General features: G+C 36.8%; 1 protein-coding gene across 1 annotated transcript; it reads left to right on the forward strand.

The window, feature by feature from the left end:
- The first annotated feature begins 4,070 nt into the window (after positions 1 to 4,070).
- On the forward strand, positions 4,071 to 20,396 carry LOC107228016. Its single transcript, XM_046740161.1, has 15 exons — positions 4,071 to 4,119; positions 11,785 to 11,886; positions 12,479 to 12,658; positions 13,270 to 13,361; positions 13,668 to 13,781; positions 13,983 to 14,018; positions 15,292 to 15,429; positions 15,822 to 16,055; positions 16,621 to 16,749; positions 17,037 to 17,231; positions 17,994 to 18,075; positions 18,152 to 18,365; positions 19,119 to 19,337; positions 19,445 to 19,536; positions 19,614 to 20,396. Exons 2-15 carry the CDS (start codon positions 11,806 to 11,808, stop codon positions 19,773 to 19,775), a joined length of 1,968 nt encoding a protein of 655 aa, XP_046596117.1. The 5' UTR covers positions 4,071 to 4,119; positions 11,785 to 11,805; the 3' UTR covers positions 19,776 to 20,396.
- Positions 20,397 to 20,678: the final 282 nt, after the last annotated feature.

A 20,678-nucleotide genomic window follows, 5' to 3' on the forward strand; every position in this document is an offset into this window, starting at 1 on the left:
ACTCGAGTTTGTCGGGAATAAATTTCGTCGGTACGATAAGCCGGGGTCGTCTCTCGTATCCGAGCCTTAGAGCGTCGGGTGAGAATTACATGAACCTTAGAATAGACGAGGAGAGATTGTCAGCGCCGAACGTTAACTCGGCCGGTCTTCAGGACCGGGAATTTGAACTGCGTCGAGGATCCCACGACGCGACTCACGTCCTACGCCGCGATCCTCCTCACAAAAGGGAACGACTTTCGCAGCCAACGCTGGTCCCCGGGGATTACTACCCGGGTCGAGGCCATCAGAGACTGTCGCAGCCGTGTCTGAGCTCGGGACGAGACCTTCAGGCGATACTGAACTCGCCGATAAAGCACAAGCGGTTCTTCCCCCCGCCGAAGGTCGCCAGTCAGAGAGACAGGCTGTACCAAATGGACTTCGGAACGCCAAGATCACGGCTACTCAGGGAATCGCAGCCCTCTATCGACCTGTCCAAGTTCAACAGAGACAGATTCTCGATACCGGAACTGGAAACGTCGAACGACTTGAAGCTGATGGCCGGTACCCCGAAGCAGAGATACAGCCTGGACAGTTCTCTTAACGAGCCGAGACGGCGTTCGAGGCTTTTGCCGATAGCGAGTTCGCCGATATCCGAGAACCTTACGGGCAAGATGGATCAGCACCAAATCGCCGAGGGAAAGAACGCGGCCGATGGTCTCGAGTCCGTTCTTATAACCAGCACGACACCGTTGCTGCCCAGGGTCGAGGGAGTCTTCGACCCACAACTGCCGATAATCTCGTCGTTACCTGCACCGACGGCGAACAATTCTAACCAGCGAATGTCGGTCCCGGACATAAGCACGTCGAGTTTACGCCGCTTGTTGGATCCTCCTGCCAAGCAGAGGCACAGCCTGACTGAAAACCCCCGACATTGTCTGATTCCGTCGATAAAAAAGTCAACGAAAAGGGTCAGAAACGGTCTACAGCGAATGATATGCACCGTGGACAGTAACAAGCTAAAGACGGAAACGTACAGGGATTCGGTCGAGGCGAATGACCAGATATCCAAGGACCACGAACCACCACCACCACCATCGAATAACAACGTTCAGCGGCACTATTCCTACACCTACGAAACAACGACCGAAGACTCGGCTTGCAGTGGGAAAGTAAAAGAGAAGGCAATCATGTCGATTGTACCGAGGAAGAAGTTTCTCGAGAGTAACTTCGACAGGAATGAACAGGTGATAACAACCGTGATAGAGAGCGAGGTACCGATGATACTGACAAGCCCGAAGAGCATGAGCAAACCAACGATTTACGGATGCGAGACTCCAAAGTGGATGAGAAAGTACCTCCGAGAACCGGAAACTGACAATGAGTCGACACCAGAGATGCCAAGAAGACAGAGTCGAACGAGCAAAATTAAGGCCTGGCAAACCTCGAATCAAGACTCGGTGGACTCGGTCGACTCGGAGAAATTAACGGCGGAGTGCGTCAACTTTCAACCAACATTTGAGGATACGGTAGTCAAACGGAAAGCGGACAAGGGACGGAACGATACTCGTAAGGTGCGGATCGACGCGTCGGCATTCAAGTCCGGCTGGATAGAAACAGAAATTTGCAGATTGTACGGACTCGACTGCAGCGACGGCACAGATACCGAGGAGGAATCGACCTCGATATAAGATCAACGTCTCCGTCGCGTTAACCTTCAGGTGGCACCTCGGGGTCGTTGAAGATCCCAATTGAAAATTGCATGCAGTAACGAAGCAATTTAATATTTTGACTTAAATTTTTTTTGGGTATTCGCTTAAGGGTGGGAGGTGATACAGCTTGGACGGTCTAAAATCATGCCTGTTTGTGGGAGTTTTTTGTTTCTTTTTAAGAAAATGAAAACACTTGAAGCGATTTAAGTTTTAATCGATAAACAAGTTTTAAAGATTGTGTAAATATTTCAAGTCGATCGGACGAAAATTGACCGAGGAATTTGCGCCACCGGATTGAAAACGTTATCGTTCGATAATTATACGCGCCATTCCGCCATTTTGTTGTTAATTTCAATGAAAAAATTCTAAAATATTCTTAGAACTATAAACAGTAAAGCCCTCAAACTCAAATTGTTCCGAGTGTTGTCATCTTCTGAAAAATAAAAACTCCTAAAAATAGGTATGATTTCAAACCGTCCAAAGTGTACCCCCCCCCCCCCCCCCCCTTCCAACGTATCTTTTACAAGTTAAAAAAGGTTGCAACAATAATTTTTAATTTTAATCGACTCCAAGGTGCCAACTTCACTAACCAATTGCCGGCGTGATTGAAAGCTCGAAGTAAATTAATCGAAGAGTCCAACAATGAGGAATAATTAGTCAAAGAGTGGATTAATTACGTTATCTACATAGTTTGAATTACCACCGACGACAACAAAAAATTATTTATAATTTCATTTAAATTTTATAATTATTATCAGCGTATGGCAGGGTGAGACATTCATAGTATATAATTAATACAATTCTCTACGAAGAAAATATTGTGAAATAATAAATTAAATTTTCTTCATTAAAACCCGTCACACTGGATCGTAAAGAATTTTTTCCATGCCACAACTCTTTCTATTCTGTAATATCTGTCGTCTCTGAGTCATTTACATGATATTATAAATATAAACTTGTTAGATCACTTTAAGACATTCTAAATATCTCAACAGCTGTATAAATGAATTATTGCAAATTTTTATCGATAATGTATCGCAATGTTTTTTTACCGTTCTTTTCTTTTTTTCTTGCGTCGTTGAAATCGTTTCGAAAATTTCCCCACCATCGTATAATTAAAAATAAACAAATAAGTTTCTAAGGTAGTAGTACATATACTGCGACGAAAAAAAAAAATAAAACTTCAAATCACTGTTATACATATATTATAAATATTTAATATTAAATGTACGATATTATTGGTACAAGATCAATTTGTGCGCGTAAAATACTAGTCATTCGTAAATTGAAAATATATATATATATATATATATATATACATATATACATACGTATTATGCGATAAGGATGTATTTTAGATTGTTGTTATTATTATCATCGTCGCAATTACATACGTGTAACTTACAACATATATAATTTTTTTTAAATTTCACCAATCTCGCTGATTGAAAGATTATTTTTAACTTACCTAACCACCGAGTGATAAAAAATTAAATATATACACGGATATACGTATATTCAATTGTTTTATCTCATCGTCGCACTTTGATAGTAATTATTATTATTATTATTATTATTATTATTAACGTTGTTACTACTATTGCAAAACTATTGTTGTTATTATTATTATTATTTATATCATTATTTATATTATTACCGATATTATTATACCGCATCTGTTAAGTTTACGCTTAGAAAAATAAATCTTGAAAAAAGCTTTAAAAAAAGAAAACAAACGTCACGCAATTAGCGAAACCAGCGGTATTTATACTGATATTGTCGGCACTGAAATTTCTTATTAGACGCGTCGTCTTTCAGCCATTTTGTATCGTTCAAGTCACTTAACAACAACGTCTCACCACACGGTATATAGCATATAATTACTATATCTGCAATCTTTACTTTACCGCGCGGTCAACACGCATCGCGTACTATAACATAATGTAACAATTTTCTAATATTATCATATACATACATGTGCCATATATACATGAAGTATAAAGACGTTGATTTATAATCAAATACACGTACGTATTATACGTCAAATTCGGAATAGATAACAATACATGCAGTTACATGTGTGAAATAAAAAATCCCGGTATTAATAGAATTATTAGTCACGCATACAGTTTAATGCAAAATCGAATGAAATATGTAATAATAATTTGTGTCGCGTAGTGAAATAACCATAAATTCGTAAAAAGAACAGAAAAAGAAAAAAAAAAAAAAACCCCATCGGTAACAAATACAAACTTTGCGTAAATAAATAATTATAATATACGTATATTATTCTTTTTCTTTTTTTTTTTTTTTGGTTTCTCAATTAAAAAAAAAAAAAAAAAAGAAAGGCAACGTATAAAAATAAGATGAGAAAGGAACGCGTATCCAAGCAATGATCAACTAAACGAAGACGGAGGAATTGAAACAAATGGTAAGCGTATTTCTCAATTGGCAATTACCGTACATTAAACACTATAACTATTTATACTCGGGAAGAATCAGCGGCGGCTGCTTATTTCTCCGAGTCTTTGACTCGCGCGTATAGCTGGATTAGTCATATTATCCACGGAATTTGTATTATTTTTCTAACGATAGTATGAAAATTATTCGGTCAACAACGAGTCGTAACAAATAAGTTAGGCGTACATCAATTACGTGGCTTTTCACGCCGACTCGGTAAACGGTTTACCCGAATGAAATTTTTCATTTCCGTTCGCCAACGATTTTTTATTTTTTATTTTTTTTTCGCATTAACAAAACCCCTGAAAAGCTTTTGACATTTTTTTCAAATTCATCATCAATCACTCGTGATTTTTCAAACCCCTCTCGAAACCGTCCGAATTGACTTTTACGAAACGAGAGAACGAGAAAAAAAAAAAAAAAAATGAACAAAATGATTTGTTTCTCGAAATTAAACATTTTCACGCGAGACTCAAGGTGGGACTTTTTTCTGATTTTTTTTTTCTTCCGATCGTTTTTCTATTTTCATACTTGTCAAAAATCTATCACAACACGTCATACCGCATCTCCGATTCGATTGCTGATTAATTTATTTTTTTTTTTCTTCTTTTTTCATCGCTTCCCTGGTTCCAAGATACACTCGCGATTTTTTGCTTTTCCCTTTCATAATTTCGTAACGAATTTTCAACAGGTACGAAAATCAAGAATGAATATGAACGGAAATAATGAAGAACATTATTCTACACAAATCGTCGAACCGTAATGATACATTAATGTAACGATGATTTCTAATTATTTCAACAAGAGAGAGGATCAGGTTTACCGTAAAATAATCGCCTTGAAATAACTCATGAAAATCTTTACGATTCACGAGACTTGTATCCGTTGAAAATACAAGAAACGTAAACTTGAGGTATAACATATTGTTTACGCAATCGATATTATTAATCTAACGAATATACGCGGATAAAATTTCAATTAAAAAATTCAAACGTAATAATGCTCCGATAATCTCGTGTTTTTACACAATTGCAATCCTCCCCCCCCCCCCCCCCCCCCCCCTCTCCGTCACTGGAATTGAAACGCAGTATTCAAAGCTGCGTAATATAATACGTGCGTATAATACACTTGCGAGAGAAATTTTTAGTTCCGGTTATCGCTCGTTCCTTAACTGTTTTCATTTTTTACCACAATCGACAAAATATACTTCCATATAGAGAATGAAAATCAGTTTTCCAGCTGTTACCGGAAGGTCTGTTATCCGTTGCTATTCTTTCTCATTACTATCGCCGTTGCCATATTTTTTTGCAACCGTTGCGAAAATTTAACGCTCGTGCAAGAATAAATTGACGTTAAAGCCTTGTTCAACTTAAAAAAAGTAGAATAAACCTCACGAACTGATTTTGCGTTGCAACGACCAAAAAAAAAAGGATCAACGATAACGCAAAATTGTTACGCTCATCTCGTTTTTCCTAATTCCAACAATATTCAAACACTTTTTTTTTTTTTAACGATACCCGTTTCGATCAATTTTTCCAGTCACTGTTAACAAATGAAATATTTCTCCGTCAAATCCATCGCACCAATGAATATTCAAAATTAATCTAAATCCGGTGAATGCATCCGCACGAGAAAACACATCGGAACGTAAAAGATGAAAAAAGTAAAACAACGCGTGCGAAAAAAACAGAAATAAAAAATAACTGGTTGAACAAACAACCGCGGTTACATGGATTTTTACGATAATCAAACTAAATCGTCCTCACGCTGCTGCCGTCGTACTAAACAATAATTATTATTATTATTATTATTATTATTATTATTGTACACGATATAGTTTCGCAATACTCGTTATACGTGTCGTCAAGTTTCTGTAACAACAATAACAAATAAAAAAAACAATAACAACAACGATAACGGGAGAATCGAGGACGATCACAGCGAAGTCGGTCAAGTTCGATCTCATTTTCATCCCCCGGCTAGGCGCTCTTGCGTATCCCAATTTAGATATCCTTACAGGATGTACACCTTGTGTATAAAATACACACGATATATAAACATATGTATACATACGTGTACATGTATATACCTTCCCCGCTGCCCGGCTGCCTTTTCTCCTCCTCGTTAAGTAAAGCTTCTTCACGGAGGGGTGGGTGGGGGGTTATCGCGTTACGTTGCCTTTCATCCCTCGCATCCTTTTTTTGTAATCCAAGTTATACAACACGTATTCTTGCACACATCGGTTATTTTATAGGTAAGCGTTGAACGGATGATAAAAAAAAAAAAAATTTGTCCCTACGCCTATGCGTATGCATATATATATGTGTATGTATACATATATATATGTATGTATGTATGTATGTACCTATATCGGGGTGGTTATTATTTGCCCAATGTTCGAATTTCAATCGTGCAAACCCCCCTCATTTGTTTCTGAATTTGAAGATAAGAAACAGAAAAAAAAAAAAAAAAACCTTTTAACCCGATATTAACGTCCTAACTCGATGTTTACTTATTTTACGTTACGGAAAAATGCGTGCGTTTGACATTTTTTTTTTTTTTTTTTAAAGAAATCTAATACCGAAATTATCTTAAAACCGTGTACCATAAAAAATATTTCCTCTTTTGTGCCGCAGTAAAAAATTTCTTTTTTAACAATTTGTATGCAAAAAAAAAAAAAAAAAAAATCCAACACTCATCATGTTATTAGCGAAAAACGAAGAAATAGATGGAAATTGAATGGTTAGATTTGCGTAACGTTATACGAAGCATATTTTTTGCCGGGCAAAGATTGTTTCCATTTTTTTTTTTTACGATACAAAGTTTACAACGTGACAAACAATCTTTTTTAAGAAAAAAAAATTTCGAACGCATACACTTTTCCATACGAAAATTCGACTGCTTTGCGGGGGCGTCTTTGGGGATTTAGCCAATGTTTTTTTCTTTTTTTTTTTTTGCCTACATATGTTTGTTACTTTTGAGGGGTGGATGAACGCGGAGAAATGACGACACGACCAAAATAAGAAACAACCCAAGCCAAGGGAGAAATCTTTATACGTATGTATTCCTAAACTACGCGTATAAGAATCGATTCTTCCTTTAGTTTGAAAAACAAAAGTACTTACGAATGCTGTTAGTATATATATACATATGTATGTGTGTGTGTGTGTGTGTTTTTTTGTAACTATACCTATGTATAAAAAGTATTGTAGACAGCAGCGAACTGGTCCTTTGGACGTAAACAATTTTAAAAGGTGGATTTAGAACGGGACGACTGCAGACGTCGCGACGCCACAACTTCACCCCTCAATTTACTACCCGAGTAAGGTCCAACTTTTGGAAAAACAAGCTTTACTACACTGAGAATAATTTCATTTCCTACAGTGACTAGAAAAATTGATTGAAACGGGTGTCGTTAAAAAAAAAAAAAAAAAAAAAAACGTAACGAGAAAGAATACCAACGGCTAGAAAACTAATTTTCATTTTATACCTAGAACTATATTTCTCGATTTTGTTAAAAAAAAAAAAAAAAAAAATGATAACAGTTAAGGAACTAAAAATTTCTCTCGGTATCCGAGGTCGGAATTTATTTAAAAGCGACAATCTTATCCAATTATCCGTCTGTCGAGATGATCGCGGATCGATACGGAAAATCAGGTATCGGTTAATTATGCAAAAAGAAACCAGAAACGGAACAAAAAAAAAAAAAAAAACACGACAAACATGAAATCACCGCGGTAAATGTACGAATGAAAAAAAGAAAAAAAAAAAAGTAGAAAATAACGCATCACGGTCGTGTGTAAGAATATACGAAGGAGGAAAACCTCGAGGACGCTTGTCCTATTAAATTCGACACGATACCAATTTCAGGACATTCAAATTACCGCTGCGCGTATAAAAGTTTACATTGATACAGAGAGGTAATTTCCCTTCGTTAAACTGTAAATTATATACATATATATATATATATATATTTAACTATATTTACAAACAATATTTCTCTTCGGGGTTTTTTTTTTTTTTGTCAGATTGAAAATTAAGATAACGATTAATTTTCAATTTTTATTTCCTAATTGTATTTATACTGTAATAACGTGTAGAGAAAAAATTTGACCTTCGAATGAAGAAGAAAAAAAAAATATATATATATATATATAATAACAACATCAACCCGTTACGGAACATAAATTGATCGAACAGATTTGTTCCTTTTTTTTTATTTTTTTTTTTGTTTTTTTTTCCCCGACAAGTATGTATTGAAAAGAAGGCGATGCACATAAAAGATTACATTATAGGTGTACGTATGAACGTGACATAATTTAATCGCGATAGGTAGATGAAGAGAGAGAGAGAGATAGGGGGAGAGAGGCATACCTCCGTAACCTTGTGAGGAGAGGGTTACGTGAGGCGGGGATTCCCGAGGGATGATAGGATAAGGTTTTGCGCGAGCGCCCTGATGCAACAATTTTCTCCCCCCCCCCCCCCCCCCCTCCGGCAATTATACCATTGTTCGTAAGGACTTTGTCACAATCTCTGACTCCGTAAACGACGGACGCGTCGACGGTATTTGAAAAACTATCCAAGCTTTTGCAAAAATTTTTCTCCCACCTCGTCCGACATCGACGTGTTGTAAAATTTCAACCTCTTCTTTTTCACGCCGTCTTTCAAAACTTACTGCGATAAACTTCACGAGTGTGAAACGATAACGCCGCGCGTTGTTCGCAAGAACGTAATTGCGAAAAAAGTAAAACGAATAAGAAGAAAAAAAAAAAACAAAAAAAAACAAAAAAAAAATATCGATACGGAGCGTGTTTTCGAAAGGTAATTAGAAGGAAGGAAAGAAAAATAATACATCGACGACTCTTCGTTCGAATGAGAGAGAGAAAAAAAAAATACGACGAAAAACGAAACACTGACAAAAAAAAAAAAAAAAAAAACAAACAAACAACAGCAACGACAAATCACCGCGAGAAATTTTTACTTCCGGTCACCGCTTCGGTACTTTCATCCGATATTCAAACAGTTTTCTTCAACGATACCCGTTTTACTGAATTTTTCCAGTCACCGTAACAAATGAAATTTCTCTCAGTGATTGACACGATCTTTTTTTTCATTTTTTGTGGTTTCATAAGAAACAGTAATAAAATGAAACGATTTAGAAAAAAAAAACAATTTTCCATCCTCAATCTTCGTAAAATTAGAAAACATAAAATAAAAAAAAGAAATCCGTTTTCTCGCGTCAAGTGCCGAGCTGCGTGATTTGCGTTGTACGATAATGATAACAACAACGGTAACAACAATAATAATATCGATACGGTGAAAAAAAAAAAAAATATATATATATATATACGCATGCGTATATGGTGATATAGTTTATGTGAATATTGAAAGGGAATCCGACGATTATCGGAAGTACGGATGAGCTGCCGCCGCTTGCTTTCGGTATTTCAACATTATCCGTACCTTCTAGGACATTGAAAATGTGTCGTGCAAACTTGCTAACAGGGTTCTAAAGCTGTGACCGACTATGGCGTTATAACTAACTGTACGTAACATGATACACGCGTATCAGGATTGTAAAGGTATGCATACGTTGGAATTAATCAGACGTTCACTTATTTGGCGACAAGTTATAAAAGCGAGATTCAATTATAGCCTTAGACCCAATTAGCAAGCTTACGCGACATCATTTCAAAATCGGAGAAGGTAGGATAATATTACATATCGAATGTTCGAAGCGGCAGCGTCGTCGGCATCCTATAATCGCATAAAATATAATAATTAAATGTTTAAACACTCATACGTATAGGTGTATATGTGTATATGTGCGTATTCACGCGTGTACGAAGACAAATATGAATAAGAAGAAGAACGATCGACGTGAAAAACGACAATACTGTTAATAATTACTAATACATGTTTGTTAACGTGAAAAGTTTTTTTTCGGAACGGTAATTAAATTGCGATATTATTCTCGCGTGTTTGTAGGTGAATATCGAATATGCGCGGATCGATCGTTTTTTTTTTTTGTTGTTGTTGTTGTTGTTGTTGGTGGTGGTGTTTTTGTTGTTGTCGTTGTTGTTGTTGTTGTATACAAATTATAAACTGTACGAATGAAATTACTTCGGGGTCAATTGATGCGCGAAAATTGACCGTCAAAATTGCATATTTCCCGATAAAATAAAAAAATTACGAATCGCCGCTGTTTAGACCTGTCTTTATTTACTTACGAATCTGTAAGAAATAATTTTCATGCGCTTATTTTGCGCATTGTTATTTATTTATTTACGTTTTTATGCAAGTACAATATTTCCCAATATTATCGTTTGCGGCGTTCGTATATATATATAAACTGTAGGTATGCAAAACGTAAAAACCACATAGAAATTCGGAATTTCTTAGCACAAGTTTTTTCGTTCGATAAAACACAGGTACAGGTATAATAGAGCAAAAATTAAAAGAAATCGTAATAAAAAACATGATAAAAAAGAATATATATCTCGTTTATCGGACCGAATGTGTAAAAATATCAGGTGTAAAAAAAATAATAACAAGAAGAAAGGCAATCAAGTAAACTTGGTGCAATTTGCGTTATACGATTATTAATTTTAACCGAGAACTACGTGTCGTTCATTTTCGCGTATCGATATATATATATATATTATTATATATATGTATGTATGTATATAAATATTATACCTGTCCTTAAGAAGAGTGAAATCAAATTTCGATCGTCACAACCCTGAAATTGGTTGAAGATAATTTTTAAAAAATCGCGTGACTAATGCCAAAAGGGCGTACTACAGCAGTTAGATAGGGATCCATGCCAAAAGGGCGTATAAAAAAATTTTTTTTTGCCATTCGACTTAAAATCACTCGAAACGTAAAGATCTGCAAAAAAAAATTTTTAGATGTACTAACGCCGAAAGGGCGTATCTCAAGATATACGCCCTTTTGGCTTTAGGAAATTGCCGGCCTAAAGCCAAAAGGGCGTATAAAAAAAATCAAGATTTTTCAAAATTTTGAATAAAAATTGCATATTATTGAGTAAGGAATAAATTAGAAATTATTATCAAAAAAATAATACGCCCTTTTGGCTTTATAACTTGAGATATACGCCCTTTTGGCTTTGAAAATTTTTTTTTCATTTTTAGGCTTAGAATATATTGACAAAACGATTGGCACAAAAAAAAAAAATTATACGCCCTTTTGGTTTTGAAAAGCCAAAAGGGCGTACAATTTTTATACGCCCTTTTGGCATTAGTCACGCGAAATATTGCATAATTATCCACCCCTAGAAAGTCTTACTTTTTCTCATGGAAAATTCACTGATTTTTCCAAGTTTTTAATCAAAATTGCGAAATGGTAAGATTAGGAAAAAAATATGAACGAAGATGAATTTGTACCGTTTAAAACGCCACTTGGAAAATTTGGCTATCTCTATTTTTGACGCCGCCAACCAATTTTTTGTGCGACAAGAATGGAGGGGGTAGAAAAAAGGATGTGCAAAATGTTTGTTTTTTTAAATCATTTCGAACCAATTTGAAGGGTACGAGCATCGAAACTCGATTTCACCGTCATTAAAGACAGGTCTAATAAATCTAGTATGAAAAAAATGATTGTTATCAATATCCAGTGACAAGGGAGAAGAAACAAAATGACCGTCGAAGAATCACCGAAATCGCGGAGGCCTTCCAGTGGAACAGGAAACGAAAACACTGAGCTAAAAAGCAGTCAGGTAAGTGAATAATTTTAATTATACACTCGGTTAATTACGTTACAAGTAAAACAACAGATGGCGTTTGAAAATTCATGTATTCAATATTCGCAGTCAGATCTTCTCTCTCTCTCTCTCTCTCTCATTTCTTCATCTTGATCTATATTATTTCCATTTTTTCATTTTCTTTGTCGTTATACTTTTGTTCTACAATATTGCTAGCCCTGATCCTGCTGCCACGCAGTTATCTCACCGCCACATAATTGTCATCCAGATTTCAGATATTTGAATAAAAAATTTCATTTGTTACAGTAACTAGAAAAATTGAGTAAAACAGATATCGTTAAAAAAAACTGTTTGAATATTGGATAGAATTACGAAAAAAAAACAAAAAAAAAAAAACAAAAAACGCCGTTATTTCGCGATTCTTCAACTGTCCGAAACTTTCGTTTATTAAACCGTAATAAAATCAAAACTCATTTAATACATCAAAATCTCAGTTCCTTAAAAAATGATTGTAAATTTCTTTACAAACGATGATTTTTTTTTTTTTTTTCACCAACAATCCGTTACCGACAAACGTTTTACCGACTTGAACCTCGTTAATTTTAAGGTAAAACCAAAGACCGGATGTTTCCGTATAAACCCTGGATCAAAAGACGGTCAACGAGTATACTTGATCCAGATGATTTTACTGCCATTTATACCGATAGCCGCGCTTATAGCCCAAAGTTGTCACAGCATGGCGACGGCCGTAAAAGTTCTTCACAGAGCGGAAAACGTCGAACAACAGGTGACGCGATTTTACAAAAGATTAAGTATAACTCTTACATACCTATAGGCATAACAATACGATTATTTAAATAAATTTTCCGCACGAGCCTCGAACGAATGATTTTGCGTAACTGGGCGCAGAAAGAAAAAAAAAAAAAAAAAACGAACCTAACCAATCAGTCGTTACTCCACGTCAAAACTCATAGAAAGAATGAATCTCCGATCCCATAATCATTCCGCTAATTAATCCAAATCTTTCTGTTGTCCCCCCCCCCCCCTCCCCCCTCTTCCTCCTGCTCCTCCTCACCTCCGACATCGACGACGCTGTCTTTAACTCGTTATATTCGCTTTTATCAATTTCCGTCATTACGATTAATTATCCAGGTTAGTGATGAAAAAAAAAAAACGAAAAGAAGAGAAAAAAAAAAAAAAAAAAGAAACGCTGCAGCTTCGGTTTGTTACGTCATTCGAATAATGCAATTAATGCGATTGCCTCGCGGAAAATGTATAATCCGTAATCTTGGACAAAGTGAAGAAAAAGGAAAGAAAGAAAAAAAAAAAACCAACAACATTTTTAACAATCACGTAACGATCGTTGAACAGATTATTTTCTTCCCGTTTCTCTTTCAGATCGGTATTACAGTTGAGATCGGACGTTTGTTAACCGCGTTTCAACAGGAACGAACGCAAAGTGCTATTTACATATTTACCGGTGAGAACAGGTGAGTTTTCTTTTCTTTTCTTTTTTTTCTTTTTTTATCTTTTATTACACATATCGTATAAAACAGATATACGCGTACGTGTATTCATTTATTTAACAAAAATAATCATAAATTTTACCAATCAATTTTGAGAACAAAATAATACGAATCGTTGTATAATGTTAGATATTTTTTTAACTCGTACAATAAATATCAATAATATATTGTTAAAACTTCATATATGTATATATATATATATATATATATATATATATATGAAGTTTTAACAAAATATTGCATATTATTCACAAATTTTAACATTCGCAGAACGGCACTGAACAACGCTTACGCAAATACGGACGAGCTGCTGAGGGATGCAAATTGGAGTTCTTGGAACGAAGATTCGTCGTCCGGCATCCGTTTTCACTTGACGAATTTCAGGTGGCTCTATAACTTTAACCTCAAATACACGTATAACATTTTGTTTTGTTGTTATTGAATTTTATACGAAAGTTTTAAACGGTTATTTAGACTTGTCGTTATTTTTTATTTTTTTTTTTTTTATTGTGTTTTTTTTTTTCTGCCCACTCTGTTTGTTATTTTCAACAACAATTTAACGAAGTACAGATTTATCTGTTTCAGCAAAGTGCGACGTGACGTTTTAATTACAAGAACAGCGTAAGTCCGATTGGTATAAGAATTGTTTTCGTTGTAATTGTAAATCTGGACAACAGGGGATTAATGATGAAATAATAATAACGAATAATCGAGACCTAACGCATTTTGCAATAACTGTGAATGCGGACAATTGTAGAAAGAAACTTGAGATACTTTGCAAGTTCTGCGTGTAACTGCGTAAAAAATTTCACCAATTTTTAAGAATCGATTGAAAACTTTTATGAAAATTGGTATTGTGAGGCTTTTTGAGTCGCTAATCACTAAACTGAGGTCAGACTTGCGAAATTTAAATTTGGCGTATTCGATAAACTGAAGAAAAAAAACTAAAAACATTTGGATTTTTATGAAAATTGATACTCGTCGGTTTGTTGGGCGGATGATCGCGAATCTGAAGTCGGATTGCGAAATCCAAAATGACGATTCAATGCGACGGAAAAAAAATCTAAAAATATTCCGATTTCGGTGGAAATTGGCAGGCGCAGATTTTTCGGGTCATCGATAACGAATCCAAGATCAGACTTCCAAAATTTGTAACGCTGGATCCGTTAGAGTGGTTAAAAATAACAAAAAATCGTCATATTTTCACGTAACACTCTTTTTCTCTCTCTCTTTCTCTCTCTCTCTCTATGAACTTGGAACCTGCAGTGTGGGAACTGGAAGTTCGAAAGCTGGCTCATGGCCAGCGTAAAACCGCTTGTTTTTTCGTTTCCTCTTTACGAACGTATCGCTTAGTAATCACGAGTATTCGTCAAGTTGCTACGACAAATAGAAGTCTGATCCTGAAACAGACTTTCTAGTTTCCATGTCACGTCGCAGCGTGTAACAGCCAGCGAGTGATATCATGTTCTTTTAAGGATATAAAAAAAAGTGCACGTCAATAATTGTACGAATAATTTGATACGGATGCACCGCATAGCGTAACATACCTGACGCAATTGGATATCGAGAAATTTGCAATCGTGTAAACAGGACCAAATTTGCATGGTAATATTTTCTTTTGCCGCGGCCATGATATCGTCATTGAATTCCGATATCGTCGTACGAAACACAGCAAATAATCCATGCGCGCGACTTTCGCACAAATCAATATTTATTCGCATAATCGCTAATCGGTGCAAAATTAATTACGAAATAATTTCCTTCTTCCGTTCCATTCTTCATTATATCATACATCCTTTATTCCTTGAGAATAAAAATGAAAAACATTGAAAATCAAGCGATTTACGAGTAACGTACGCAATTATTTTTTTTTTTTTTAATCGCTTCTCTCCAGGTGCGGAAACCTGACGCAGGAATGTGGCAACGGGGCGGCCGTTGAAGGCATGACGAGATGGTACGTAAGAGCGAATCACCAAATGCTGGAGCGAATCTCAGAACGCATAGGAAGCACGGCGACGGGAAATGTCTGGAGGTACGGTGACGCGGATGAAGGAAGACTCTCTTTAATTCCAATTTATCAAACCGGCAGAGAAATAGAGACAGGAATTGAAAAATAGAGATTTGTCGTTTTGCTAATTCCGGTGTTTGAAAAAACTTTCAAAGGAGCCTGCAGAATCCTTACGGAAATTCGTTCGATCGAATCGTTTGATTTAAAGTCCCCTCGAAGCTTTACAATCCATGAAAATCACGAAATCCATAGATATCAAAAAAATCTGTTCTCACCTTTCTTCCGAAGCCTGTATCTCGAAAACTGCTGATTTTTGGTATTTGTGTCCGTGAGAATTATTGATCGGGAGGATATGTACTATAACGTGATGAAAATGCAGCCAAATTCCATGAGAATTTTCTTTTGCATTTTCACAGATTGCTGATAGCGTACAAGTACATAATGAGAAGCGTGGAACACGTGACGATATCCGTGATATTCGGATTGCAAAAGTACACCGAGGGACAGCTCAGCAATCAAGGATTAACTTCGTACGTCGAACACGATACTCTGGCTCGCGAGTATTTCGAGGCGATTCACCATTTTGCCCCGGGGCTTTTGCCTCTCGCAGACGACGAAGCTGGCGGTATTAAACGGGAGGTTGATCGTCGGTGAGTTGTTTACTTCGCACGATTTTTCTGGTTTCAATAAATCCGGCATCGTTTCATTCTTTTTTTTTTTTTTTTTTCTCTACTTTTACGAAATATTGCTTTTCAATTAACGGTAAAAAGAGTGGTGATTGTTTTTTTTTTTTTTTTATTTGCCATAATTTCATTAACGCACCTTATATTATTGACGAATTAATCAGTGCATTGTTTACTTTTATAAAAATATAATTTACACAGTATTCCTGGAAATAGGAAATACACAGGGAAATTTACTTGAAGAATCCTGATATTTTATTTTGAAAATGTCTGTTCAAAAGAAGAAATTAGAACGTCGATAATTGTATTTTAAACATTTACGATTCGTAAAATTCATGTAGATCACTTTGCGCCTTGTCGCAGGCAACTCGTCGTCGAAATCGCAAACGTGCGATGGGTTGCCTGCCGCCAGGCGTTCGAATTTTCAACTTGTACCACATACCGGGTGTCGAATTCCTTCAAAGGATAATCGAAAAAAGGAGATCATAATTTTTCCTTTGAAAATCAAATATCCGCATCTTCAAACTTTCAGACGCGAGGAAATTTCGTCAAATGTGAAAAGCGCGAGTAACATGATGTTACTGAACTCCTACTACATCGAAATGAACGAATACGTGGAAGTTCTCCGGAGTTACGGAACCGAATTGCAACACCTGATTCGGTACGTAAACGTCTGAAATCTCACTAGAAAACCCGATACAATTATGAATAACTGAGTAGAACAGACAAACGAACGAGTAAAGAAAACCAAATAGAAGATGACGGAGGCGAATTTCGAGAAGAAATTATCGTTACACCGTAATGAGAATGATAGGCATAGATGTATAAAAGATGGGCTGTAGCCAAGGTGTGAGAATTTCGAGACAGAGAGAGAGAGAGAGAGAGAGAGAGAGGGAGAGAGAGGGAGAGTTGAAATAAGAATGGAAAAATCTATTGTACTGTTTTCAGCACTGGGTCTATTTTTGCTCGTAGGCAGCACCTTTTCAAAGAAATGAGGTCTGCGTCTAACCAGCAGGGTGTAGTCATCGCGATCCTAGCGCTGGTCCTGATTATCTCACCAGTGATAATCCTGCTAATCGGAAACGCGGCTCTAACGATTCAATACTTTGCGGGATCCCTCGTCTCGAGGACTCAGGAACTGAGGTAACGGTTAAACCGTTCGATTTTCAAACGACAATTAAATACGCTGCACGTACATACCTAGTATGTATGTACTAGGGTGGTCTTTGAAAAGGTAATTTTAAAATTTCGACCGGCTCCACATAATTAAAAAATAATTTCGTAATTCTTTCTATTCAACCCTTTCAGGGGTACATCAAATCCACCGAACGGATTGAGATAAAACTTGGTGCGGGTGTTTTTTGGAATGCTGATTACGAAACTGAACTCAAAATTTGAAAACTAAGAGTGTTGGATCCAATATGATGAACGAAAACCCCAAAGTCGATTGATATCGCCATATTGTATCCACCGTTTTGAACTTTTTAATTTCGAGTTCGGATTTGTAATCACCGACCTCGAAAGCCTCCGATTAACGAGTTTTATTGAAATATAATCACTTTTTGAATTTTGCCTCACCATATTGGATCCGCCATTTTGAATTTACAAATTTTGAGTTCAGATTCGTAATCAGCGATCCAAGAAAAACCTTCCTATACCAAATTTCATCTGAATCTGTTTGATAAATTTTCTGTGCCCTTGAAAGGGTCGAATGGAATCCACCCTCTTTGGAGCACGGGTTAGAGTCGAGATAAAAAAACTGAAAAAATTAGGGAATAATTTTTTAATTATCTGGAGCCGATTTGGGGGGCGAGTCGGTCAAAATTGAATAACGACCTTTTTAAAGGCCATCCTCGTACGTATGCATTTACATACATACTCGTACAATGGATGATTTACTCGCAGAAGGGAAAAGGGAAAGAGCGATCGTTTGCTCTTTCAAATGCTGCCGCCGACCGTCGTCAAACAGCTCAAACAACAGAAGCAGGTAAGCCGAAAACTGTGGAAGAAAAAACAATCGTCAAACTCACCTTCCGTCTCCCGTTTTCTTTTTTTTTCCCCAGGTGCCGGCGGAGGACTTTGAATCCGTGACGATATACTTCAGCGACATCGTCGGCTTCACCGACCTCAGCTCCAACAGCACGCCGATGGAGATCGTCAACATGCTCAACACTCTCTACAGGCTCTTCGATTCCCGGATCCAAAAATACGACGTCTATAAGGTCGAGACGATCGGCGACGCGTACATGGTCGTCAGCGGATTGCCGCAGAGAAACGGTACCGATTCTTACACTGCGTAGAAAAACTCGATACGCCGATCGCGGGGTTGACACGGAATGAAAACGCGGACCGGCAGGATTTCACTTCGGTTCGAAAGATAACTGCGTAACGACGGCTAACTTCACGACACTGGTCGAGCCAATCGCGTAGTCGTCGATGACAAGTGACGCTCATTTCGAAATCGAGACACGACACAAACGGCGTACAACGCGAAACTTTTTTCATATACACTTTTCATCACTTTAAAAAAGGCGATTTGAAAGACTGAAGCTATCCGAAGCCTCAGATTTACTCGGAGCTTCCGTATAACGCGACGAAAACTGAATAACTGAGAAGTTAGCCCCGCACGACTCGCCCGCGACACGACCGAACGAACAGTTGAGAGCTACTAATTGTATGTATTTAGAGCCGTAAGAGGCGCCACCGGCGTGAGGTTGGCGCTTGGCGCGAAGGGCTGAGTTTGAATTTCTCAAGAAGTTAATAAATAAATTGCACGCACTTAAGCACGGCACTCGCATCTCAATTGTAAAACTCGATTAACACGCTTTTTTTGATATTTATCAGAGTTCTGAAAATATATACCATACAACCACGAAACTTTTGATAATTATCTATATCTGAAAACATGGAAGAGACGAAATTTTTGTGAATGATGAAAAAGGGGGGACCTGACGATTTATTGGCAGGAAAGTTCGCACGTAATTATCGTTGCCACTTACAAATTAATGATGTATGTAATTTTCAACGCAGGGTCTAAGCACGTTGGTGAGATAGCGACAATGTCGCTCGATCTTTTGTCTGGAATACGATGCTACACTATACCGCATCGCCAAGGAGAGAGGCTCGAAATTCGAATAGGGGTGAACACAGGTCCCTGCGTCGCTGGGGTTGTCGGCACAACGATGCCACGATACTGTCTCTTCGGGGATACGATTAACACTGCGAGTAGGATGGAATCGACAGGAGAAGGTTCGCTACCAAACTCAAATTCTTCAACGTTCAACTTGTTCTTGAAATTTTCATTTTCACTCTACGATAAACAATTTGACTTACTCGATTCGTTTGACTCTCAACAGCGATGAAGATCCAAGTATCGCAAAACACAAAAGATGCACTCGACGATTTAGGAGGCTACATTACAGAGTTGAGAGGAAGTATGGAAGTTAAAGTAAGTGTGCGGAAGATGGAACAGCTGCGTGATAATCGATCTTTACCACACACTAATTACTTCAACATTTATTTTAGGGTAAAGGAATGATGAACACCTACTGGCTTACGGGAAAAGAAGAGGAGCTACCTCCGCCTGTCGACCAAGTGGAAAGCATTTTTACGCTGTGTTCGTTCATAGAGCCAGAATTTTTGCAGATTATAAACGAAATGGACGATACTCCATTCTCAATGTTGTAGAGCCAAGAGAATAAACCGTCGCTGTACAGAACGGAGCAGAGTTCAGAGGCTTACACTATAGAGATGAACGTGTATTTGAAATTTCGATTCAGTAAATCTCTGATTACGTCAAACAAATCGACCACCATTTAATTTTACAGAAATGTAGCTTTGAATATCGATTATATAAAAGTGAAATATAGAAGGCGTGTATCTGTTGGATATCAATTTTTAAAAGAAAAAAACGGATGCAGCTAACGCGTTCAAATGATAAATATGTGCAATTTACATATCAGTAGATATTGAATTATCTGTCCTGTCGCTATACGTTCTCAGTGTTATCGTTGTCCAATTAGAACGTATCATTATAGTGGTACAAAAATGAACGAAGATGTGTGTCAATTAATGTATCGTATCGATTAAGTAAATTGGTTAGTCTTAATTATAGATGGTGCATTACTGAATATATTGAATTAAGATTTAATATTCAGACGTAAATATTGGAAAAGTATTTTACTGGTTGGGATCAATAATGTAGGAAGGATGTACGTACAAGAAAATATAATTTGGAAATATGAAATAACTGTAAGTTCAGTAAACAAACGCGTAAACATGCTATATTATAAGGGAGAAATATACGTTTTTCAATGTATCTCAAGTTATTTTATTACCACCAAATAATATTCGAATGAGATTAAAAGTTGACTAAGACTTTATTGCGTTCTTTGTTTCACAAGACAATGCGCTACTTCGCTGATTGATGATGAAAGACCAACTTGAAGGAAGACTTTACTGACTTTTTGGTAAAATTTTATAGAATCATTTCTAAAAAATGACGTACACACGTTTTCACATACGGTTTAATCAGCAATCATCCCAGCACACTGAATTACCAAGTTTTCTGTAATAACTATATTTACCACT

This window comes from Neodiprion lecontei, chromosome 5, assembly GCF_021901455.1.
Source record: "Neodiprion lecontei isolate iyNeoLeco1 chromosome 5, iyNeoLeco1.1, whole genome shotgun sequence".
NCBI lineage: Eukaryota > Metazoa > Arthropoda > Insecta > Hymenoptera > Diprionidae > Neodiprion > Neodiprion lecontei.

What these genes read in the sequence shown, in the direction of transcription:
- LOC107228016 (XM_046740161.1), top strand. Translation starts at nt 11,806, where the DNA reads ATGACCGTCGAAGAATCACCGAAATCGCGGAGGCCTTCCAGTGGAACA. An exon ending in CTGAGCTAAAAAGCAGTCAG is followed by an intron (nt 11,887 to 12,478) that starts GTAAGTGAATAA and finishes GTTAATTTTAAG; the next exon opens with GTAAAACCAAAGACCGGATG. An exon ending in GATGGAATCGACAGGAGAAG is followed by an intron (nt 19,338 to 19,444) that starts GTTCGCTACCAA and finishes GACTCTCAACAG; the next exon opens with CGATGAAGATCCAAGTATCG.